General features: G+C 45.3%; 1 protein-coding gene across 2 annotated transcripts; it reads left to right on the top strand.

Moving 5' to 3' along the window:
• The first annotated feature begins 5946 nt into the window (after nucleotides 1-5946).
• Nucleotides 5947-25706, top strand: AMPD1 (adenosine monophosphate deaminase 1). 2 transcript variants are annotated; one of them, XM_024570313.4, is made up of 15 exons: nucleotides 5947-6107; nucleotides 10765-10945; nucleotides 12176-12341; nucleotides 14705-14870; nucleotides 17175-17394; nucleotides 18112-18241; nucleotides 19222-19416; nucleotides 19692-19823; nucleotides 20499-20662; nucleotides 22019-22145; nucleotides 22328-22491; nucleotides 23176-23296; nucleotides 24477-24650; nucleotides 24828-24938; nucleotides 25299-25706. In XM_024570313.4, the coding sequence occupies exons 1-15, from the start codon at nucleotides 6086-6088 to the stop codon at nucleotides 25455-25457; spliced, it is 2232 nt and encodes a 743-aa protein (XP_024426081.1). In that variant the 5' UTR covers nucleotides 5947-6085; the 3' UTR covers nucleotides 25458-25706. The 2 variants fall into 2 exon arrangements, with proteins under 2 accessions (XP_024426081.1, XP_053771226.1); XM_053915251.2 differs by lacking the exon at nucleotides 5947-6107 and adding an exon at nucleotides 7560-7571.
• Nucleotides 25707-25757: the final 51 nt, after the last annotated feature.

Here is a 25757-nt window from a genome sequence, read left to right as displayed (position 1 = left end):
CCAGACACTGTCCAGCCCCATGACTTGAGAACACAGAGAATGTCCAGTATCCAAGTGGCAAAGGTGTGGTGGTGGTGCTTTGAAAATAACTCTGGGCAAGGAAATGTCCCATGCCTTAACGAGAGAAAACTGGAACTCTGGGGACATGCAAAATGCAGGTAGCAAAAGCCCTCTGCAGTGCCAAAAGGAACATAAAAGTTTGTGACTCGAGAGCTGAAAGTAGACGTAATGAACTGATGTTCTCACCTGGAGGCTTTTGGTACTCGCGACTTCACACTGGCACCAAAATAGTTTATCTATTGACCTACTGGAGGGTGTGGGGGCTGTGTTATTTTTCACCTTAGAGGAATGATCTTAGTCTCTCCTTAAAACTGGTGTAAGTACAGATTGCCACGAGTTTATAGGAGGCGTATAAAGAGAGCACCTGCTACACCGGGGTTAATATCAACTGTTTCTAAAGATAGAGGCAGCTACATGCCCAACAGTCGCAGTTGGAACGGAGCAGCTGCCTCCCAGAGCTTGCAGATGCGGGAGCCTGAAACATCACCCAGGTTAGGAGAAGCGATCTGGAGTGGCCTCTGTGGACGCAGTAAAACTGGCCCTCGCGGCACATTCCGCGGGAGCTTGAGATACATGAATGATGTGTGATATTTAGGCCTGACAGAACAAGCACGTTATTTTAAAACACTGTTACTAAAAATTCACATTTAGACCTGGATCCCAACATCCCTGATAGGAATGTTGCTGTTGTTTTTTAAATCTGTGGAATGAAGCTGAAAGACATTTTGAAAGTTAGATCAAGAAATCTCAGTTTATGCTCATTTTATAAATCTGAGGGGTTTGACACTTAATATTAAAGTCCCAAATGAAACCAGCACAGCATCTGAACTGGCATCGCCGAGGCCTGAGCCCCTGCCGCCCCATGCGTCTGTAGCTGCTGTGACCTTTGGGCCCCACTGTGAGCAGAGCCACGTGCCCTCGCGAAACGGATGTGTCTCGTCAGCCCGGTGGACTTTCCTTATGGCTTTCCTTCCCCGTTCGGTCAGCAGGTTGTCCCCAAGCACCCACTCCGCGCCCAGGCACCGCGCCGCTGAGGGCACGCAGCAGGGAGTCAGATGGACAGATGTTCCCTATTCATCTTGTGTATTCAGTTGAGAAATCGCCAAAGCAGAATTTTTAAGCTGTGATCCGGTGATTGTTTCAAAGGAGAAGGATGCCGTTTACTCTGAGACATAACTTGGTCAACCCCAGTGTTCCAGCCGCCACCCTCTTCATACTGCCCAGGGTCACCCCTTCCCACTTTTTCTGAGGTTACTCGTTGCCTCATTGCATAAATAGGTGGACTCATCTCATATTTGAACCCAGGTCTCCTGACTTCAGATCCTGTGCTCTTTTTGCTTCCCTGCTTTTCAACCCAAGCTGCTCAAGGCCGCTGGAGAGTCAGAGGGAGGTGTTTGAGAAAGTCTGAGCGGATGAGGCCCTGCTCTTCCCGCCTTGTGCCCACCCCCTCACCGCAGCAGTCCGACTTTCACCAATGAGGCTTCCAGTCCAGATTTCAGTGGAAGATTTCTTAAGTTAAACTTTAAATACCACTTGACTTCAATCAGCTCCTACAACCATATGTCAAGCCGTGAATCACCGTATGGCCTCCTGTCTAGTCCAGAACCCACCCGCCCCCAGGCAGACTCCTGGTCAGTGCCCCACCAGGCCACGGTGAGGCCAAGCGTGGCCCAGCAGTACCAGGACCCCTGGACTCAGAGCCCACCTCTACCACTTACTAGCTGAGACCCCGGGCACATCGACCTGTTGTACCCGCATTTCCTCAACTGTAAAATGGAGATCATAATTCCTCAATTTCTATAACAACAGTTCCTCAAAAAACCACTGATATGAAAATTAAATGATTAACATACTTAAAAACAACAACACCCTTGGAAGAGTGCCCAGCATTGTTACTGCGTCGACCCCATAGCTCGCCTCCCTCTCTGCCCACAGAGCTTGAAGTTTAGATTGTTTTGCTCAAAGCAAATCGCTGAATTTCAGTTCCATTCAAGAGACAGGAAATAAAGTCAGAGTGTCTCATGGAAAAAAGATGAGTCTTATAAATTTGACTTTATTTTTAGGTATGTTTGGGAAACTATTACTGACAGGAAAATGGAGCTGAATCCACAAAAATACCATAAAATTCCGCAGGTTTAGTTACACTCCAGCGTAAACTCTCCTTCCTCGGGCAGAAGATAGACTGTTACACGTCTCTAATGGGGGTGGGGGGAGGAAGAGTCCGTAGCTGCTGCTGGCAAAAGGGATGTATTCCCAAACCAGAAGTTGTAACGAACTTGGACTGCCTCCCACTGCGGCCATGTAACAAAAGTTAATCCTGGAAGTGTGGCAGCCAGGAGCCCCATAGAGCCCTGAGTGACAGGGCGCTGAGGGGGTGGGGTGAAGAGCAGGTTGGCTGGAGGGGAGCCAGGGTCCACGGCAGGGAGGGAGACCTCCTGTGGCCGAATAGAAGGGCTGTCTGGGTAAAAGAAGGCAGGCGGCACTGACCCAGGCACAGCTTGTTTCTGTCAGGGCTCGTCTTCCCACAGAGCCCCAGGTTATGGAATCTCTACCTTGGTGAAAGACAAGAAATCTCCCCTTAAAAAAACATGTTTGTCCCTTGAAACCTATATAATTTTATCAAACAATGTCACCCCAATAAATTAAAATAAAAAAATTTTTTAAACACATTTGTAAATTTGTTATTTGGAACTCTGAATGTTTTCCTTTGGAGTAACATTCTAAACAATGGTTAGGATCCCAGGTTAGCTCCAAAGAATGTAGTCTGTAATACAGCTAAAATAGTCACATTAACAATTTTTTTTAAAGATTTTATTTATTTATTTTTAGAAAGCGGGGAAGGGAGAGAGGAAGAGAGGGAAACACCAATGTGTGGTTGCCTCTTGCACGCCCCCTACTGGGGACCTGGCCCGCAACCCAGGCATGTGCCCTGACCGGGAATCGAACCGGCACCTCATTGGTTTGCAGGCTGGCACTCAGTCCACTGAGCCACACCAGCCAGGGCACATTAACAATTTTTAAAAGGCGCAGGAAATAATACTTTTCTTTTGCTAAAAACTAAGGCAAAAAGTAGAATTGAATGAGACTAGTTTGTGTTAGGTCCTGATGCTTAAAGAAAAGCAAGCTCAGTTACAGGAGGGTGACTAGACAGGCTTGTCCCACTGAAGGAACGTTCTGGGCGAGTTCCCTGAAGGACTGGAATTTCTTTTGTTTTGCTTTGCTTTAAATTCATGTTTTGTTTTGGGTTTGTTTTTTTTTACAATAGAAATAATACTTGTTTGTGGTAGAAAATTCAAATAAATCAAAAGCAAAAAAGATCGCCCTCATCCCATACCCAGATGGAACACTGGTATAAGTCACCTAGGCTCTTTTTATTGTTTATCGTGATATATGAATTAAATGCCTTTCCACCCTTTTTTTTTTTTTAGCAAAACAAGATTATATTGGGTATCCATCTTTGCAATAGGCTTTTTCATTTAATGAAATTGTTGAATGCTTTCCATGTGAAAATATATTCATCCCCTTCATGTTACGGTTGTGTCAGAACTATGACAGATGTGTCAGCTCTGCCTACCTTTATTTTGGCTGTTGTTGTAATGGTTCGGCGACAAGGTTCCTGAAATACATCTTTGAGTACTTGTATAATAATTTCCTTCAGAAGAAGTCATGAAAATTAAATCGTATCAATGGATATGCACATTTTTAATGTTTTTGATAATTATATTGCCAAATTTCCTTCCAGAAAGGCTAAAATCTTAAACGTCTACCAGTCACATATAAGAATGTCTATTTCCCCATATACTAAACATTGAATAGTATCGAGAAACTAAGCCCTGGCTGGTGTAGCTCAGTGGATTGAGCGCAGGCTGCAAACTAAAAGGTTGCCGGTTCGATTCCCGATCAGTGCACATGCCTGGGCTGTGGGCCAGGTCCCCAGTTGGGGCCCTTGCAGGAGGTGGCTGGTTGATATTTGATGTTTCTCTCCCTTCCTTTCCCTCTCTATAGAATCAGTAAAGAAGAAAATAAAATAAATAAAACTTCTGCAACAGTGCGGTGGCCACAGAGGTGGGAAAAGAGGCTTTTAAGTCATTTTTGTCAAACAACTTTGATTTTTTAAATTAAGTTTATTTGAGTAATACTGGCGAATAGCATGCTGGCATGTACTTTCCAGGTGCACAAGATTATAATCTGACATCTGTGTGCTCTATTGCACGCTCCCCACCTGAAGTCTCGCTTCCTCCCAATACCACATATTTGATCCCCTTTACCCCCAGACCCCACCCCCCTGATTACCACCGTCCCGTTGTCTGTATCTAGGAGTTTGTCTTGTCAGATTTTTACTGTTTGTTTTATATCCCACATATGAGTGAAATCATATGATTTTTGTCCTATTCTGTCTGAATTCACTTAACTAATACTTTCAAGATCCATCCACATTGTTGCAAATGATAGTAATTCATCTTCTTTAACAAGTCGTCTGTCCATGGACCCTTCATTGTTTCCGCGGCTCGGCTATTGTCAGCAATGCTGCAATGAATATAGGGGTGCATGTGTCTTCACACATAAATGTTTCCATGTTTGGCGGGGCACACACCCAGGAGAGGCATTGCCGGACCACGTGGTGACTCCAGTCTTAATTTTCTGAGGGGGCCTCCACCCTGCTGAGAAAACAACCATTGAGAAGACAACTAGGTCATCTGCCATGACTAGAATGGGAAAGTTTGGGGGTAACATATAAATATAAGAATCACTGAAGGAGGAGCTGGTTTGGGGAGGAAAATGTCTGGTTTGGATACATCCATTTGTGGATACCATTGAGGAATCCAGGCAGAAATGTCACAGAAAGGAGTTGGGAAGGAACGCCATATGTTGGCTTCATAACACTTTGTGTCCCAGCATTGCTGACTGCAAGGAGATGATGGCCACAAAGCTAAGCAATAAAAGAGTCAGGTTTTGCCAACAAAAAAGCTTGTTCCAATTTTCCATAGTAAGTGGTTAATAAAATAAATAAAAGATCATTTTATTTTGTGCCCATAATGGTTCCAAAGCTGAAGTTCTAACCTGTTGCTACCGTCTTGAACATAAGCTGTTACAATTCATAAATTCTGCTGAGTCTTTCTTTACCTAACAGTAATTATCACACATTTAGCCATAAGGAAGACTGTGTTATTGTGGGAAATCATGATATTTTGGTTTAGAGACCCTTGGCTTTGCCATTTATGAGCAGATGACTTTGGGCAAAACACTTTACTTCTCAGAGCCCTGGCTTTCTTGTCTGGAAAGCAGGAATAAGGTACAAGATTGTAATTAGGATTGAATAAATAATTTTTGCAAAGCAACATATAAACCACAAAATGTGATACAAAAGAAAGGTATTATTCCTTTTATAACAATATATAGAGTAGGGGTAGTTGAGCATTGTAGATGTCACTTGAGTTTCAATAAGATTTCAAGTAAATTACTATTTAACTGGTTAAATAAATTCTGTGGAGTAGACTTCTGCTAAGCCGGGGATATTTCTAATGAAAATGTGTGTGCGTGTGTATGTGTTAAGAGCTTGATGAATAGAGCAGCATGTTCACCAACCACAGAAAGCTGTTCTCATCACTGAAATCCTGAGCACCTCGACTTTCCAGGAGCCTAGAAGATTCTGCTGTATTTCATTAGGGTGAAAAGTAATCTTCAGTGGTCAACTCACGTAAGAAAGCTACCCTTGAAGAGAATTCAATCCGTGGGAAGATTTAGAGAGCACGGAAATGCAAATCCTGGGCTACCGCAGTGCCTTTTCTGAAGTCCCAGAGTGAAGATTTAAAGCTTCACATGTTTTTTGCTGGCTATTGCCTAAACCTATAAATAGGTCTAAAGCTCATCTGTCTCCTTTTAGCAGAGAAGGGTCAGATTACAGGGGCGAAGCAAAAAAAGTAAAATAAAAGTCAGGCTCTTTGATATTGCCAGCCAGTGCCCCCACATTCTCCTCTCTCTTCCTTCCTACTGTGCTACCCTAGAAGCAAGGACCCCAGCAACAATGCCTCTGTTGAAACTTCCAGGTAGGTGTGCAGACGTGTTTGGAGAGCACAATGCTTTTCATAGGCAGCCATGCCCTTGACTCTCACGTCAGATCTGGTGGTCCTTTATTTAGGATTTATAGTAGCCTTAGGAATACATTTCAGGGAGAGGCAAGACACAGTTTTCAAGTTTTGTTTTGGGTTTGGTTTTGTTTTGTTTTGTTTGGGGAGGGAGGTAGTTTTCTAAAACTGTCAGGTGGTAGCAACTTTGATGGTCCCAGTAGAAAACTAAGATATTTAGTATCTATCCTGCTAGACACAAAACCTGTGCTGCCACACTTCCGAGAAGGGTCTGTACAACGTCACTAGCTACAGTATCAGCTGAAAATCAAGAGCATAATGGAAATATTAACCCAAGCAGTGTATTCTGTTGGTTCACAACCCGGGTCTGTACACGGAGTCAGTCTTTTTCATTATAAAGGTAACATATGTTTCACGTGAAATAAAAAGAGAGATTACACTGAAAGACAAAAGTAATAAACACTCATTTAGAGAAACTGGGAAATTTAGGAAAGTAGTAACACCAACAAAAAAGCAACCCCAGTTCCATCATCCAAAGATACCACTTTTAACAAGTAAGTGTTTTTAAAATACTTATTATGTATTGATTTTAGACAGAAAGGGGGACAGAGAGAGTGAGTGACGCCGATTTGTTGTTCCACTTATTGATGCACTCATTGGTTGATTCCTGTACGTGCCCTGCAACCTTGGCATATGGGGACGATGCTCTAACCCACTGAGCTACTCAGCTACAGGCATTAGTGTTTTTCTTTTCAATCTATGTTCTTTGCAAATATAAAGATTTTTTAAACACAATTGTAATATATTACACATCACTTTATATCCTGCCTATTTCTTTTTTTGCTTAACATTATAACTTAGTCATTTATCATGGTCCTCCAAACCCTTTCTAAACACCATTTGAAATGGCTGTATAATATTCTAAGTTTCTTACCTAATCCCTTAGGTTCTTTATAGTTTTTTGTAAGTATAAATATGCTCTGAGAATGATAGTTGCACCTGAAGCTTTTCCCATGTTTAAAGATCATTTTAGTAGCATAGGCTCTCAGGAATGGTTGGTAGATGGTGCTCAGTTATTTACCACGTGAGCTGTTCTAGTTCTCCTGCCACCAGGATCACATAAGACTTTCCATTCCTCTTGAACAGGTGTTGTTTTTTTTTTTAATCAGATTTTTACAGAGTTCCGCTTTATGATTACGAATTTAAAGAGACATGTTAGAAAGGGGGAGATGTATAAGGATGAATATTCCCAGGGTTTTCTAAAGGCAGCAAGGTGTGGGTCAGTGGGAGTGTGAGCTGTAATAACACATCCACCGCGCCCTTTTGTGCCAATTCCAAAGCACTAGTTAATAGCTGCTATGATTTCTGAAAGTTGTTCATATATTTTATCTTGTTTTATTTTACTTGATACAGCTGAAGACAAACGTGAGTATTTTGGACTCTTTTTCCTGCCACTTGCCAAAGTATCCATTTTTAAAGATACTATTCCTTAATTCAGAAACATGAGTGTTTTTCAGCAGTGTTTAGTAAATGATACCATGGAAGGCCAACCAAACTTAATAATAACCACAGACATATGCCATAGCCTAGCAAATGAACTCATGGGTTTTTCAGACTCAAAAAAAAAAATCCGTATTTTTAAAAGAGAATCTCATGGGACATGCATTTGATAATTTGAAATAAAATAATGTTCTTCTTCAGACATAGATTAGCCAGGGGGATCTATGGAGGCTTGCTCTAGTAAACCCTCAACTCCAATGCAAAAACTAATGTGGTGACTTTTTGTGATCAGACAAAATAAAAACCCATTTTAGATAAAACTGTGACTTTAAACATAGGTTCCCCTGCGGCTCGAATTAGACCCGTCCTTCAGCTGAGGGTTCGCAGGCCTGCCTGTGAGTCCGTCCCTGAGACGAGATGTGGGAGGGGAAAGGCCTGCCACCTGTCTTCCCTGCCCAGCACTGCTGAGAAATAAGCATGCTTTTCTGGATCTGCCGGGTGAAGAGCAAGCATGGTATCCCTCTTCTCAAGTCTGCGCTCCTGTGTGAATGATAATAATCACCAACTTCTGGCTAGGAAGGTGTCGTTTTCGCAGTATTTCTCAGTTAATCTTTTTTTTATTGCAGTCTACATTCCATATTATTCTGTTCTTGTTTAATCTCTGTAACGATTCTCTGAAGTTGACATTATCATTATTAACACTCGCCTTTTATGATGATGAATACCGAGGCTCTTAGACGTCACGTGGTTTGCCCAAGGCCACCCGGCTGTCGTGGACAGTTTTCCTCACTCCCCGTCCCGTGTTCCTCCCGCCTCCCCCTCTACTTCTTGTTTCTGTCCTCTTGTCTGCTCTCCATCTAAACGTAGATGGCCTAGCCTCGAGACGGTCCCACGGAGGTGCTCCATCCTCTCAGACCCAGCCTGCAGGAAAAAGCTCGGCGATTAGCTGCACAAGCCCTTGGCGCCATCTCTCCTTTAGTCTGTGCGCTCAGGTTTTCACCAAATCTTACCTACTCATCTTTTGAAATACAAGTTTCCCTCCTTCCTTTCCATAATCGCCACCGCTCCCTGAAGTATTTTTAAAGGCACAGCTCTTGAATTACGAGTCAAATTTCAGCTGCGGTTACACGAAGTCAGAACAACTGGCTGATTCAGTGGAAGGCAATATCAACCATATAATTTCTGGTGGTCACATAAACGACTTCTCGAGAGTAGAGTTTCTTTTCAACTGTTTCTGCTTTAGGAAGACACCACGTTGGTAAAAACAACAATGTTTAAAAATCTGAAACAAATGGATGTGTGCGGCCCCAGATTTAAAAAAAAAAAAAAAAAATGCTTGTTCTGGAAGAGCCAGATCTCAACCAAGTAGGATTTGGTTCCTGGGCATCCATTTCATACGGTCCCTCGTGAGGCCTCCAGCAGCACTGCCACCAACCGGGAGTTGCATCCTCATCCTCATCTTCATCATCATCCTCATAACCAGCTGGCCTACTATCATTTGCCCTTCGTGATGCATGGAGCCTCTCCTAACCCCTGCCTGCCATTCATCCTGGGGACGCATGTGCTTGCTCGTGATGCTCAGGGAGGAATGACCTGGGGGTCAGCTGGCAGAGGGGTGGGGAGGCCTTCTCAGGCCACCAGATGTCCCTACTTAGGTTGTATTTGTTCCTTCATGGGTCATGGTGCTTGCCACAGAGCTACTCACAGCACCCGGGAGGGGCTTGAGTTTCATGGAACAGACAGAGGCATGAAGTTCGGCCAACGCAGTGGCTTCTCTGTTTCTCAGCTGAGACAAGCCAGGTTCTGAAACCCGGCTGGCCGACTGTTAGTGTTGGTGAAGTTCCGAATCAATTACTGTCGTTTCCGACGTGTGCTTCAGCCTATACTAAGTCACATCATTTATCGATTCCTTAGTAGCCCAAAGCTAACCCAAAATACCGATTATGTGTCTGACCAAGGCTCCCAGGTTACATCACTCAGTTTCCTTTGTTTTCCTCCCAGCACTTCCACACACATCGTCTCTCGGTGTCACGACTGCCTTGTGAGGGAGGATCGGTGGGCGTCTGTGTTCTCACTTCACAGATAAGGACCCTGAAACAGAGGAAGGCGAAGGGGCTGGTCAGTGCAGAACAGAGACTGGGACCCATTACACCTAAGTTAGAACTGACAACGCGGCATTTTGGGGACCTGTATGGGCGCGGATGGGCCAGGGTGGGGGGATCTTTCTCTTTGCATGCACCTTGCTTCGCCGTCTTGTGGAGAATGGTTCTGTCTCCGACCGTCGCTCCAAATAGCTGTTTGACGTTTTTTTTATTTGCTACCTGCATTTTGCTGGAAAGAACAAGACACATTTAAAAGTATTAGAGGGAATGACTCTTCAGATGGAAACTGGGTATCTGGAAGACACAGGGGAACGTTTGGTGGCCATTACCACCCTTTCTTATGGCCTGAGAGTCTTGGGAAGAATGGAACAACAAAAGCATGTGAAGTAAAAGTAGCTTTCCAAGGCACGCTCTTTATGAAAGCCACATGTCCACAGAAATGGGACTCCCAGCACTAGGTAGTAAATTTCAGAGGCCCCTCCCCTCCCCACCAGTATATCCCCAAGTTGTCAGGATTTGAAAAAAAATAAGGTGGTGATGTGTGAGAGAAACATAATATCTAACCTATGCTGAAGAAAGGCCCCAAAGAACCCTTTTTTTCAGAAGTACTCAGAGCACTGGTTTTCTTTAGGAGGAAAATCTCCAAGGACCTACAGCCTTATGTACACCGTCAAAACCATCAGATGTGCATATGTACATATGCCGCTGGTTACTGCAGTGTCAAACCCAGCCCTGCCAGAAAAGGCAATCTTACACTAAGTGCTAGTCCTCCAAGAACCCAGGCCCGTCTTTAGGACCCTCCCCAAAGGTGCTCTGAGAATCTGGCCTGTGTTTCTGAGAGTGGGTCTCCAGGCCACCCACACAAAGCCACCGCAGAGAGAGCCGCGGGGGCTCCGCGAGTTTCTGGGACACTGATCAGGGAGAGGGAGCGCGGTGCAAGCGGGGCAGGCCCTGGCGCTGGGCCTTGCCCCGGGCGGCCGAGGGGCTTCCATTCCAACGTGTGACCCCTCTTCTAGAAATCGATGAAGCAATGCGGAGCTTTGCGGAAAAAGTGTTTGCCTCCGAAGTCAAAGATGAGGGGGGCCGTCAAGAGATCTCCCCCTTTGATGTGGACGAGATCTGCCCCATTTCCCACCTCGAGATGCAGGCACACATATTCCGCCTGGAGACCCTGTCCGCCTCCACAGCAGGCAAGAGGTCAGTGCGGCGCGGGGCGCCAGTGCGCGGGCACGCGAGTGGGGGAATGTCAGGGCAGGGGGGGGCCACCGCATCTGAAAGACGCTTCTGCTCGGGGGAAGAACTCTCCCCCGAAATGAAAAACTCTCGCCCACACCCCCTCCATGTACACCAGGGTAAGGTAACGGGGACTACAACGGAAGGAAAACAGGGGTCCTCCTTCCCTCGCTCCCAGCTCCCCAATTCCAAACCCAGGCGGCGGGTGGTCTCCGAGCACACGCTCACCTTGCCCGATGGGTAAGGAGCTGGGACTCGGGGGCTGGTCTCCGCCAGCCTCCTGCGCTGCTACTGCTGTGAATCCCGCCCTCCGGCCAGCTGGGCCCCCTCCTGTGTCCCCCACGGACACAGCCCTCCGTTTCTGCCCTCGGGCCCTGCCCATCGACGCCCATGAGGCAGAATTACTGCCCCGCACCGCCCTTCCTGCTCCCTCTGCACAGATCCCTTCATCTTCCCCTGTTTGAACGACTCTGCTTCTCGGTGTCCGGCATGATTTAGTCCTCATCCCAGATGGGCCACTTACCTGGAACGCCCCTCACAGCAGCCCCCCACCCTCCCACCCCAGCTGCCCAGGAGAATCGTTCTGCTGTCTTTCCCTTGCTTTTCCGTCTTTAAGGAAAGAACAACAACCCACCTTCTTTGACACCCCCCACAGTACCCAACATCCGGCGTGGGTCGAAGTAAAAACTCATTGAGTGCTTGTTGATTTGAAGAAGTAATATTGATTAAGCAACTTAGAAGTGCCAGGTTTTGTGCTAGGCATTTTATGCACGTGAAAGCTTCCAGGGATCCAACGAGGCAGGCGCTATTACATCCTATTTTGGGAACGGGGAGACAGAGGCTCACAGAACTTAAGAAACGCGCCACATGACACAGGTAGAGACTGTCCTAACCTGTGCTTACTGCAGTCCCCGAAAGCCTATTCTGCTGGGAGTGGACGCCTGTGAAGAACATCGGGCCGACAAACTTCTAGCATGTTCCCTGAGGCCCACTAGTCCAGGGAGAAGGGAACCTTGTCACGTGATATCTCCTCCCAATGGCCAGGTCCTGTTTCTAACACCCAACCCACATTTTAATTGTCACTTTTTGTCCTCAGAATGAAATTGTATAGTGAAACATCAATTCAGCACAATGAAATTTCCAAGGATGACAACGATAAATCCTTTTAATTATTTATTTTTATTTCAAACCTAGAAAAAAGCGTTTCTTCGGACGGAAGACTGTTAATCTGTCCGTTCCAGAAAGCGAGACGTCTTCCACCAAAATGTCCCACATTGATGAGTACATCTCTTCCTCTCCGACCTACAAGACGGTGCCAGATTTCCAGAGAGTGCAGATCACCGGGGATTACGCCTCTGGGGTGAGTCCTGCCTTGGCCCCAGGATGCAGCTGCTGGGGTGACAGTCGGGTGGATTGTTTCAGCTTCGTGTCTTCCTCCCCTTCCTTTTGAAGGAGGAGTTAGCTCACCTGCCCTTCGTTGCCCATTATTGCGTTTCAACACCAACACACCAGGACCTATTCCTGTCTTGCTTTCATCATCCCCCATGATTTCTCTTCCTTTATCTCATTTCTTGCACATGGGGAATACGCAGTACTGTGTGTGTGCTACTGTGTATGTAACACAGTGTATGTGTTACAGAATACGGGGGACAGATTTGTGCAAAAGAACCAAAGAGAGCGGCTGCTTTTTCACGGAGCAGGAAAGGGAGCCTGCAGGCGGCTCCTAGGCAACGATGAGTCCAGGGCAGACCTGGAACAGAGAGAAGGGCGGCAGGCAACACCAACCGGTCCAAGGAAACAGATCGAGAGGAAGAAGGGGGGAGAGAAAAGAAAACAGAGGGGCCAGAAAAAAAGAAGGGATATGAGAAAGAGCTGAGAACATTCTAACAGGATTATTGCGTCGTAACCAACTGTCCTCTCCAGTTTCGTAGCAGATGCTTACGTAATAGCATATTGCTTGGGGCAGACTCTAGGACGCCACAGGGAAAGTAACGTCCTGTCACAAACAACTTGACCTGCCTGTTCTGCCCAGAACAGTTGGTCAGTTAATAAATCTCCACCGCCTGGACTTGCAGAATCAGCATCGCATTGGAGAAACTGCTGTGTAGTCATCCGTCTGTGCTCCAAATATAGTTTTCATGACCAGTACTGACCCACTTAGAGTCAGTCCTGAGATATTTAAAAGCGACAGGGCAGCACAATGAAATGAACGCTGTTGTTTAGTCATTTTTTGTACGACAATACAGGTGTTCTGCAAGTGGCAGGGCATTTAGATGCTAAATGACTGAAATAAAATGTTTCGTAGTGACATGGAAAATGAAATTTGGAGAACTGTAGAGTTCAAACAAACATAGAAATGAGGAGATAAACTTGATACCTAAGTGCTTGCTAGGAATGAAACCAGGAAAAAAGGAAGGACATGGGAGGAAGGACAAGGTGCACAGAAATCAGGGAGACTCCTTCCTCCTCCTCTGGAAGCTGGAGAGCACCCGAAACCTCGGCCTGGAGTCTTTGGAGAACCCCGTGTGTCGTTCCACCTGCTGCATGGATGTGGCTGAGCTGCTGAGTGACACTCCCTGAGCATGCCCTGTACCCACATCAGCCTTCACCCTGTGAATGGAACAGAGAGGTAAAGGGCTAAGTTCTCAAGGCCCCCAGTCCCCGATAATGACTGATTCCGTTCAATCACTTCTCACAGAGCACCTACTCTGTGCTAGGTGTCATGTGCTAGGTGCTGAGGACACAAAGGGGAGTGAGATCTAGCTCTTGTCCTTTGGGAGCTGATAGGCTGGTAGACATTAAGTGGCAAAACAGGCACGCCAGTGAAAGCAGGCACTCAGACCTAGCACCTGTGCCGGGCTCTCTTGGCCAAGGTCAGCAAGTCTTTAAAAAGAGTTCAACTGATTAGAATCAATATCTGGACCCCAGATAATTGGGAACAAGCTTACATTGGTCCCGGGAAGTGTCTGGGCTCTGATGATGAGCACGCAATGGCTTCGAGTCATAACTGCTCGGGCACGTCGGGCCCAGCCAGGAGTCAGGGGTGGGGCAGGGGACAGAGACCAGTCTAGGAAATTCCCAGTGGTTCCAGACTTACTCTAGAATCTCTCTACTTTTAGCCACAGATAAAGTTCTCTTTAAAACCACCCAAAAGAATGACTTCTCACAGGATGATGTTCTGATCCATTTAAAGCTATAGAAGGCCCTGTGTGCGTGGTAGGATTTGAGGGATGTGTGACACCCTACTCATCCCAGAATACTCCCTCCCTGACCAGCAAGTGGTTTGAATTCTCAAGTGAGAGCCATATTGTCTTTCAGTTGTGATGTTGTTTTCACATGCCCATCTTTAAAATGTTCATATGTTACCTGGAAGGAAGGAAGGAAAGAAGGGAAGGGGGGAAGATTTTTCACGTTAATGGGTTCTTTTTATCATATTTGCCAGATAATCACTGCTCTCTAGCAAAAACCAAAAACATACACAGGACTGTAAGGCAAGACTTGTCCAACAGGCAAGTTTTGGTAGAAGTGGAAGAGGGAGAAAAACTTCAGGACCTGCTCCGGGAGGGAGACCCGGGGCCCAAGTCAGTTAGGAAGCAACCATGTGGGCAGGTGGGGCTCAGTGTGGGCTACACCCAGGGCAACTGGCAGGTGCCAACGACAAGCTTTGTCCCGGTCTCCGATGTTCACAGGAGCGATTCTGATAGCCTGAAATGTTCTTGGCAGGTCACGGTTGAAGATTTTGAAATTGTTTGTAGGGGTCTGTACCGAGCACTGAGTATACGGGAGAAATACATGCAGAAGTCCTTTCAGAGGTTCCCCAAAACCCCTTCCAAGTACTTGCGGAACATCGAGGGTGAGCCTTGGGTAGCCAATGAGAACTTCTACCCAGGTAGGTAATTTTCTTCTATAATGTATGGAATACATCTTTACATTTAACTACTAACTATAAAACATGCCCCTACATGATAAATAATCCAGGCTAAAAATATCACAGCCACCTTTGGCCCTATTCTTTCCCCTGCCCATGCGTCCAATCACTTCCTTCAGTCTGTCCAATAGCTCTCAAAACTTCCTCTCTCTTTGCCATCCTCCAAACCGAATTAAAGCCTCCTTTCTCCTTGTCCACATTGTCGCAGTGGTGTTCCAACCACCCTGCTAAATTCTAATCTCACCCCCTTTTGGTTCCTCCTCACTTTGGAGCCAGTTATGAAAACTCAGATCGGAGCTCGTCCCTGTCCGACAAGAACCTTGAGCTGCTCCCCACCACCTACAAAGCCGAGCTCCGGTTTTAGCCTAGCGTTCAAGGCTACCACCATCCAGCCTTCCAACTCCGTTTTGTTTACCCATTTCTTTTTGGACTTTAGCACTCCACTTATTTATAAACTCACCCCCTCCATTCCACCTTTGAGCTCTGTTCTGATCGAAGTCCCTCCTGTGTCCCCTTTAGTTGGGCGCTCTCCTGCAGCTATACTGCGGCCATGCTGTTCCCTGTGTCTGCACTGCCCTTCCCTTCACTTTTTCGCCGTGTCTCCAAATACTCATATCCAACCTCATGCTTCCACATGCGGCCCCAATACTCTCACTCCCCACCTGCCTCTGGCCTCTGGACAAAAGTGATCGACATGTTTTGACTTTCTGCGGCCCTTTATTTACACACCTCACGTTTTACTTTCTGCTTTGTATAAAGTCAAGCACATATTTTTAAACAATCCAATTTTAATAATTTCACAGATTTCTGTTGTATAACTGTATCACAATTTATTCAACCAATTCCCATTTTAGGCATTTAGATTTCTGACTTTTAAACCTCATTTCCAACAAGGCTGCAATAAACATCTTTATACCTTTAGGATTATATTTCTAGAATTGAAATTTCACAGGAGACAAATACTAAAGGTTTTTGAACTTTCAAAGTTTTGTATTGTTAAAGATTTCCAGTCCTACAACTTCTTCTCTGTAATTCCTTTTAATATTAAATTATATTAAACATGAGTCCAGATGGGTGACACAAAATTAGTTTGTCTTCTAAAATAATGACATTTAGGATGTTTGACTTGACTTTCTTTCTCCTAATTATACTTTATCTCTCTAGTATGCTTAAGTTAAGGAAAACGGCTATTTGATGTAGCAACGTACTGTGTCACTTCTCTTGTGTTCTTTGCCACCCACTTGTGAATAGAAAAACGCGCAAACGTTTTCTTTCTCTATTTTTCCTCACTCTGGCTATCTTAGTCGTCACTTAGAGACGGGGAGAGTTGCTGCTGCATTGGGAGCGCACTTGTTGAAAGTACAAGGAGGAGCACCTTCAGGGCCGTACCACTGCCCTCTCTGTTTCTGACCCTCTTAGGTTAAAACTGTGGCAGTGGAAAGGAGGAGTCATTTATCCCTGTGATCCTTCCTCAAATCCTTTAGCTTTAAAAGGTGGGAAATATAGCCCTGACTGGTGTGGCTCAGCTGGTTGGGCATCCTCCCGCAAACAAAAGGTCACAAGTTCGATTCCCGGTCAGAGTACATGCCTGGGTTTCCGGCCGAGTCCCAGGTTGAGGTGCACGCAAGAGGCAACTGATCAATGTTTCTCTCCCTCTCTTTCTCCTTCCCTTCCCCTCTCTCTAAAAATAAATAAATAAAATATCTAAAAAATGATGAAAATTACAATAAGAATTATAATTACTATTTCCTGTTTTTTAATTTTAAAATATAATAATCTAAAACTACTCTGATGATTCCATCGATTAAAAAGTAACCACTCTAAATTTAGACTAACAGAGAAGATTGGTTTAAATAAGGAAATGATCCAAACTCTACTTTTTAACTGTAGTTTTACTTTTATTTCTATGCAATTATCTCATAAGCTAATAAAAATGCTCTAAATAGGAAGCCTCTGATAACCAACTGTAGTAAATAATTTAAATTATTGGAAAGTAATATATCAATTATGTAAAGAGTACTTCTGAAGAACGTGACAATTCTTATCACACTAGATAAAGTATTACAGTTATTTCATACCACTAATTAGTCACCTTTAACAACAATGTAAAAACAAAGCTTTAGCTCAGCTCTGGGTAACAAATGACACCCTATCATGTACAGGACTGCCAACAAATGAGATTTTACGGTATTTCATATTTTGCTTATTTTTCTGTGGGCGTTCACCCTCTGTGCTGATATATTACTCTGTGTTTTCCTGAAAAAGTCTTCACTCCTCCTGTCAAGAAGGGAGAAGACCCCTTCCGAACAGACAACCTCCCGGAAAACCTGGGCTATCACCTCAAAATGAAGGACGGTGTCATTTACATCTACCCTGACGACGCGGCAGCCAGCAGAGATGAGCCTAAGCCGCTGCCCTACCCTGACCTGGACTCCTTCTTAGATGACATGAATTTTTTACTTGCTCTGATTGCCCAAGGGCCTGTGTGAGTGTCCAACGAGACCTAACCTACTGTTGCCACTACTGATGGTAAAAACAAGCGTTTACAGCCCTGGCTGCATGGCGCAGTTGATGGGAGCATCATCCTGTACACTAAAAGGTTGAGGATTCTATTCCAGTCAGGGCACATACCTAGGCTGCAGGTTCAATCCCCGGACAGGGTGCGTACGGGAGGCAATCAATCGATGTTTCTCTCTCTCTCTCTCCCTTCCTCTCTCCCTCAAATCAATGAACATATCCTTGAGTGAGGGTTAAAAAAATAAGTATTTATTAAGTGCCTATGATATTTAAATGCTATATTAAACCCTCCATGTACGTGATTTCTTTTAGTCCTCTCAATTATCCTAGTGGGCATTTTTATAATTCCAGTTTTATCAGCTGAGTCTTTGATGGGTCAAGTAATTTGCCCTAAGGCACATAGCTGACTGACTCAGGACTCGAGCCCGAAGCTGCCACCTCCAAAGCCAGGCCTTCACTGTGGGCCACGGAGTCTCCCCTGTCTTGGAAATGCCTTCCCAAGTCCTCTCCTATTATTATGTCGGATGTTGATGAAAACATAAGCCCTTGGAGCCAGAGTACACCAAAATGTTTGTTCTAGTAATTGTTTCCTGTAGTGTGAAGGGTCCTCGTAGTTTTGAAATTGTGACTGTTTTTCTTAAATGTCTGGAATTTTTTTACAATCATGTGATTTAATTTTTCACAGTAAGACCTATACCCACCGGCGCCTGAAGTTCCTGTCCTCCAAGTTCCAGGTCCACGAGATGCTCAATGAGATGGACGAGTTGAAGGAGCTGAAGAACAACCCCCACCGGGATTTTTATAACTGCAGGAAGGTAAGTGTTTCGCTGCTCATTAACCCAATTAGTATTTCTTGAGCAGGACAAGAAAGATACTGTTTTTTTCCTGATTAATGTAAGGTTTCTGCAGATTTAGTGGAATTTAGTGAAAGCAGGCAGATGATGTCTAAAAGGTTATAAGCCTTTGTATGGGTTTTCACAAAGAAAAATTTACCACATTCTTGCCATAAAAAATTGTAATCTTCAGCAATGAAAGTGACAAAAGCAAATAAAACTTCAAAACCCACATTTCTGGGATTTGAAAAATCTTCATTCTAGTCCTTTTTCTTCTACTTCGTGACTGCAAGACACCGGGGGAAGTGATTAATTATTTGTGAGTTCCATATTGCCCATCAGGAAATAGAGCTGCTCAGTGTAACTCACGAAAGGATTGTGGATATGCAGTGAGCTAATGACTGTGGAAAACTCATCAACCAGAAACACTTCCAAGATGTGTCCTGATCGTTTAAGTGGCTGCAAGGAAATAGGAATAGGAAACATATGAGCAGAGATTTGGGACCAAATCCTGCCTCGGCCACCTATATAACCTTGGGCAAATAATCTATCAAAACTTCATCTGATGAAATCGTAATTATAAAAATGTCTAGCCCACGCATGTGTCACTGAGCCCTCGCTTCATCACTTCAATCCTTTCGCTCTTTGGGGCTGAAAACTGTGGTAGCTACTTCACTTCCAGATGTATCTCAGCATAGAGAATGGTGCCCCAAATTTTGTGGGGATCAAATGTAAACTGGAAGTAAATTGGATGTACTGTTACCCAAGAGAAGCAGGCACTATTACTGCATCAGCCTAAACTTTCAGATCCTTGCAGGGACACAGAAAGGTGCGAGGGGTCACAGCCCTGTTGCTGCCCCCGCCCGCCCCCACCACAGAGGGACGTGCAGGCACCATAGCCTCGGACAGAGCGGTGGAATGCAGCTGATCGTGGGCTTTTCTCTCTCTGAATGTGCACACAGGTGGACACCCACATCCATGCCGCTGCTTGCATGAACCAGAAACACCTTCTGCGCTTCATTAAGAAATCCTACCAAGTGGACGCTGACCGAGTGGTCTATAGCACCAAGGAGAAAAAGCTGACCCTAAAGGAACTTTTTGCTACATTAAAAATGCATCCCTACGACCTGACTGTTGATTCTCTGGATGTCCATGCTGTAGGTGGAAAAGATAATGTCGTTTTCACTTGAACACTCCCAACCCCGCGCCTTTCTCCTACAGACTCCACCTTTCAGAGCCTGGGTAGCTGACCATGTTGACTGAAAGCACCACGGGCCATTGTGAGATTCATTCGTCATCTGTCCCAGATTCCACTCTTGGAGCCCAGCCCCTTCACTTGCCACCAGGCCCCTTTCCTCCAAGCCATTCCCAAGCTCTCTGTGTCCAGGCAGCTCTGGTAATGTTACACTTGTGTTCCTGTCTCCTGATTCAGGGGCGCCAGACCTTCCAGCGCTTTGATAAGTTCAATGACAAATACAATCCTGTAGGAGCAAGTGAGCTACGCGACCTCTACCTGAAGACAGACAATTACATTGATGGGGAATATTTTGCCACTATCATCAAGGTGAGAAGGGACCACCAGATCTATGGTTCCTGGCCTGGTTCTTGAAAAGGGGAGAGAAGAGAAGGTGGAAAGGAAGGAGAGAAGAGAAAGAAGGAAGGATGAGAGGGAGGGAGGGAGGGAGGAAGCTTGTTATCCTTGGCACCAAGCACTACACAATTATAAAAATTCCTTCTGAAATGTCCACTGTCAGGATTTTAAAAGACCTCTCTTCCCAGGAGAGAGAAGCTAAAGGTGTGGATTTGGGATTAAGGACCTGGCTCTCTCAGGCTTTGGCAGTTGCAAATTCAGGAAGAGCTGGGATTGGAATCTGCCCTCATCTTCAAGATGCCTGAGCACTAGGAAGCAGGAAGGACGTGTGGAGTTGGCAGCTGTGTGTTTGGGGAGGTGGGGGCATATGAAAAGCTGAATTTCTTTTGCAAGTGCCTTGGAGATCTCATCACACTTAGTCTGATTTTCTCACTCTCTAGATTTCGTGATGTCCTATCAGTCTTTTACCCCCACTTAGGTCCGTTCCCTTCAACTCCGTTCCCTTTGATCTTAACCTGGATTGTTTTCCATCTCTCACATTTCCTCCATTCTTCTTAGCACCCTTCTCCTGTCCAAGACCCCACAGGCTTAGACCCCTGATTCACTTGTGGGAATTCCTGGCTTTGGACTCCTCTCTTGGCTTTGCAGGAGGTGGGTACAGACCTAGTGGAGGCCAAGTACCAGCACGCTGAGCCCCGCCTGTCAATCTACGGCCGCAGTCCTGACGAGTGGAGCAAACTCTCCACCTGGTTCGTCCGCAACCGCATCCACTCCCCCAACATGACGTGGATGATCCAGGTCCCCAGGATCTAGTACGTAGCTGCTCATCAGAAACCCTAAAGCCTCCCCTCCCCTACACAAACGAGGAATGCGCAGCACATCTAGACAGAAACAAGCTTTGTTAAACAGCCCTCAATTCTGGGCACTGGGGCCTGCGGGCCTGGATTCGTTCACTCTGGGTTCAGCACCCCCGACCACAGACAGAAGTTAGGAAGATCATTTCAGTGCCATTTTCCAACCAGATGGTTTTTTGGTTTTTAAAATGCAGGACTTTAGGTAGATCACAAACTAACTTATTGAGAATGATTAAAACTGAGCTAGGATAAGAACTGCATATGTTTTACTATCCATTGTCTTTCTCCCGCTTTTCTTCTCTGTTCACGCTTTCCCATTCTCATCTGTACTGGGACGTAGCTTTCTTGTGTCGGGACGGCTTCCGCCGTCTGCCGATTGTCTCGTCAGCAAGTGCTCCAGTTCTCAGCAATCAATGGGTATTTATCAATGGTGTTACCACCTGCTAATTACTCATGGCCCTCAGAGATGTTCGGTGTCATTGAATGTTTATCTAACTTAAGTGTTTATATATTTTCTGACCACCTACCTTCATATTCTGTGTGCCCTGTGACAATGCAAGAATTGTATCCTGTCTCTTTAGCCAAAAAAGTAACTTTTTGACCAGGATAGTACTTCCCATCTAGCACTATTAAGGCAGAGACGCAGTAGGTGTGGTGGTTAGGGGCATGAACTCTGGGCCCAGACTGGCTGTGCTTGAATCCTGGCCCTACCACTTACTAGCTGTGTGACCTTGGGCAAGTTACATGACCTCTCTGTGCCTTGGTTTTATCATCTTTAAAATGGGGTGATAACAGTACTTAACTTACTGAGTTGTGATGAGGATTAAATTAGCTAATATTTCTGGCCAGTTAGAAGAGCGGCTGCCATATGCTGAGTGCAACTCCAAGAGTTCATTAGATTGCCCTGGCTACAGCACATCAGAGTCGTTCTCGGTAACTGTTCCAGGCTCACCCCTGTACGCCACATGGATGAATGACAGAATCTTTTATGGTATAGAGTCCCTATACTCCTCACCCTCTACTGGGTTTAGCTGTGAAGGTTTGCTTTTCTTACCATCAAAGGATTTGTAGAAGAGATGGGGGCATGTTGTCCACCAAGCAATTGGTAATTCCTACACCCAGCCCCAGCTGAATCCCTCGTTATGAGCAACCAAGAAAAGTGCACCAGCATGGATCTAGGATGAACACATGGGTCCTCTCCTGAACACGGTGTTTGGTCCTCCTGTCCCCTCATCCTGGGCCAACCCGTCCTAACAATCTTCCCGTCCTAACAAGCTTCCCGTCCTCTTAAAGTCTCTTCATTCTTGCCTCCAGTGATGTGTTTCGAGCTAAGAATTTCCTTCCACACTTTGGAAAGATGCTGGAGAATATTTTCATGCCAATATTTGAGGCCACCATCAACCCGCAGGCTCACCCAGACATCAGTGTCTTCCTCAAACACGTAAGCATGGCCCTGACGGCCTTCGTCTGGCTGCCCACGAACCAGCCCGCTGCCCGGCTGTGGTTAATCCTTGCTGCTTGTCTCTGACGTTCGGTCCTCGCCTTTGGGAGCTGAAGGTTTGTCTGAGGGCTGGGACCCTCCAGTTGGACTGAACCCCTTGCTTGGCTCACTTTTCCTGACAGATCACTGGCTTCGACAGTGTGGACGATGAGTCCAAACACAGTGGCCACATGTTTTCCTCCAAGAGCCCCAAGCCCCAGGAGTGGTCGGTGGGCAGTAACCCATCTTACACGTACTACGCCTACTACATGTATGCAAACATCACGGTGCTCAACAGCCTGAGAAAGTGAGTAGACAGAACTGCAGCTGGGAGCGCCCATCTGACGCACCTCTCTCCTCGTGCGCACCGCCCGGGGAGCCTGCACTGCTTTGCTGGGGCGCTCCCCGCTGGCCCCAATCAGAAATTTCTTTCCCCGACTTTTTCTTCAGTTTCTTTAGTTTTATTTATTTAGGGACAGGAATGGACATTTTGGAACCTTCAGTAAAATTCACAGTTCTTTTTCTTCGGGTGTTAACAGTAATTTACAGTAATCTCTGTGCAATTGATCGTAGAACTCCATACATTTTCCCCTTCTTGATAGATCGAAGTAAGAATAGAGGAATATAATTATGGGGCTTTCTGGAAACCTTTACCCCCTGCAGTGTGAGTAGGAGAAATGATGAAATGCTGATGCTGGTGAATTTCCTGTAGAAACTGAAGATGTTTCTGTTCAGGAAATCAAACCCTGGCTTTCCTCTGTACCTTCATATCCTCTGCTGCCTCTTTTTCAAAATTCTGTGTTTAGGGAGAATTGAGGTTAAGATTTGGAATTGCTGGTTTCACCGAATCCTTTGAATGCCTATGTTAACACCCTTCCAGGGAGTTCATTTTCCTGCTGAATTTTCTCGTTGACCACTCTGTGCCCAGAATCGCAGCCAGGCCCTGGTCAGCTGCCTGCCTGCGGCTCCTATAGCAGTTCCATTTCCCTAGGGAGCGAGGCATGAACACGTTTCTGTTCCGACCTCACTGTGGGGAAGCCGGGGCACTCACCCATCTCCTGACGGCTTTCATGACTGCAGACAATATTTCTCACGGCCTGAATTTAAAAAAGGTGCGTCGGAAGCTCTCTTCTCAATAGTCAAGTTTTTAAGCGAACAAACAAATTGAAACACACTCATAGATACAGAGGACAGTCTGATGAATGCCAAAAGGGGAGAGGTCTGGGGGACTGGGTGAAAAAGGTGATGGGATTAAGAAGTACAAATCGGTAGGTATAGAATAGTAAATGTACATACGCGGGAATGTAAAGTACATCATAGGGAATGTAGTCAATGATATTGTAACAATTATGTATGGTGCCAGGTGGGCGCTGAAAATACTGGGAGAGAACACTTTGTAAGGTGTGCGGATGTCTAACCACTATGCTGTATACATGAAACTAATACAAAATAATATTGTGTGTAAACTGTAATTGACAAAGAACATTTTTAAAAATATTTTATTTATTAATTAAAGAGAGGGGGAGGGCAGAGAAAGAGAGGGAGAGAAACATCAATGTGTGGTTGCCCCTCGCATGCCCCCAAATGGGGACCTGGCCCACAACCCAGGCGTGTGCCCTGACTGGGAATCAAACCAGCAACCCTTTGGTTCACAGGCCCGCACTCAATCCACTGAGCCACACCAGCCAGGGCAGACATTGCTTTTTAAAAAGTAACTTTTCACTGGAGCTAGTCACCGGTCATTATCAACAGTGACATCAGAGTAAAGCAGGACAAAAGTGTTTGGGGGGATTGTTCAGTGCCGCTCACTGTACAGAGGCCCAGAGCAGCAAAGGCACTCGCTCAGGATCAGCTGGCTGGCTGGTGGCAGAGACGAGTCAGTGCAGATCCCTGACTTCCACTGGGAACCCTGACAAGGGATCACTCGGAGGCAGCACGGCTCACCTGAAACTAGTTTTTTGCCAGATTTCTTGTTATAGCATGTTTTTAAATGCCTCTCATCACAGTCAGAACTTCCTCGTAGAGAAAAAAAATAAATGTTTCTAGGTGAAGTCTTTTGCCAGAGACAGACCATCTAACTCAATCATCTGCAAATTGATGATCCCAAGTCATTTTATTCTAAATAGTATTTACATGTAAAAAACGTTCCTCTTCTTCACCAGGGAGATTTAAAAAATAGGTGTTCGTTTGTTGAAAGCTAAAGCTTGAGGTAGACCATGGGGCTCTATCATTTCTCGTTTGGATTCCTTTTTCAACATCCTTAAATAATTTTTGTTTCCTTTTCCTTCTCAGAGTCCCGTGTTACAGTACCTGTACTTCTTAGCCCAGATTCCCATCGCCATGTCGCCATTAAGCAACAACAGCTTATTCCTAGAGTACGCTAAAAACCCTTTTTTAGATTTCCTCCAGAAAGGGCTGATGATCTCACTATCTACAGACGACCCAATGCAGTTCCACTTCACCAAGGTAGGCAGCCAATGGAGTGGTGAGCTAGCTGTACACGCCTGTTGGCTGGGCTGCTCTTTCCCACCCTGAACTTAAAAACCAAATCAAGTTATTTCATGACTCTTTTTGCACAAGATGTCATTCTTTTAATGCATTTCTTTTCCTTTCTTTTCATCTCATTTAAATACATAACCGAAGGAGCCCCTAATGGAAGAATACGCCATCGCTGCGCAAGTCTTCAAGCTGAGTACCTGCGACATGTGTGAAGTGGCAAGGAACAGTGTCCTGCAATGTGGAATTTCTCACGAGGTAGACCTGTCTTTGACTGGTTGCCTTTCTAAGTTTAGATCTGGTCACGTGAATATTGAAAAATGACTTGGGGATACACGTGGAAAAGAATGATCCCGCAAATCATAGGCAGTTGCTGTGGACAGGAGCTAGAAAGAATTATCATGTTTCCCCAGCCATGTCTTTTGGGCAAGGGAAGCAAAATGCACTGTGTCTCAGAAAACCATGCACACTGAGGCCGTGGAGAATTGCTTTTAATGGTTTGGTTTTTTCCTTTTGCCAATGGCTAACCTAAGGAAGGAATCTTTGTGGAGGATGTAATTATTGTCTCTATCAGGGTAAAAAGAGACAACAGTCATTCTGCTTACTTTTCTCTTACAGGAGAAAGCCAAGTTTCTGGGCAACAACTACCTTGAGGAAGGCCCTATTGGAAACGATATCCGGAGGACAAATGTAGCCCAAATCCGCATGGCCTACCGCTATGAAACCTGGTGTTATGAACTGAATTTAATTGCTGAAGGCCTTAAATCAGGAGACTAAAATAAATAAACCAAATAATAATATGGGTGAGCTTTTCATTGTAGCATGTGAATAATAGTGGTTACGAGTTACTGAATCCCTACCATAAGCCCAGAATTATATTATCGTTCCACTGACATCATGTCATTGAACTCTTTTCACAACTTCAGGAGGTTGGTATTATTATCTCCACACGGGGAAGATGAGTAACCCAAAGTTAGTGAAGTTAATAACCCGCACCAGGGTACACCTAAGTGAGCAGTAGCAGTGGGGACCTAGGTATGTCTGATTCCAGAATCTCCGTGACTTTCAAGCAAAACA

This window comes from Desmodus rotundus, chromosome 12 (genome assembly GCF_022682495.2).
Source record: "Desmodus rotundus isolate HL8 chromosome 12, HLdesRot8A.1, whole genome shotgun sequence".
In the NCBI taxonomy this organism is placed as follows: Eukaryota; Metazoa; Chordata; class Mammalia; order Chiroptera; family Phyllostomidae; genus Desmodus; species Desmodus rotundus.
This window is presented reverse-complemented; position numbering and strand designations above follow the sequence as displayed.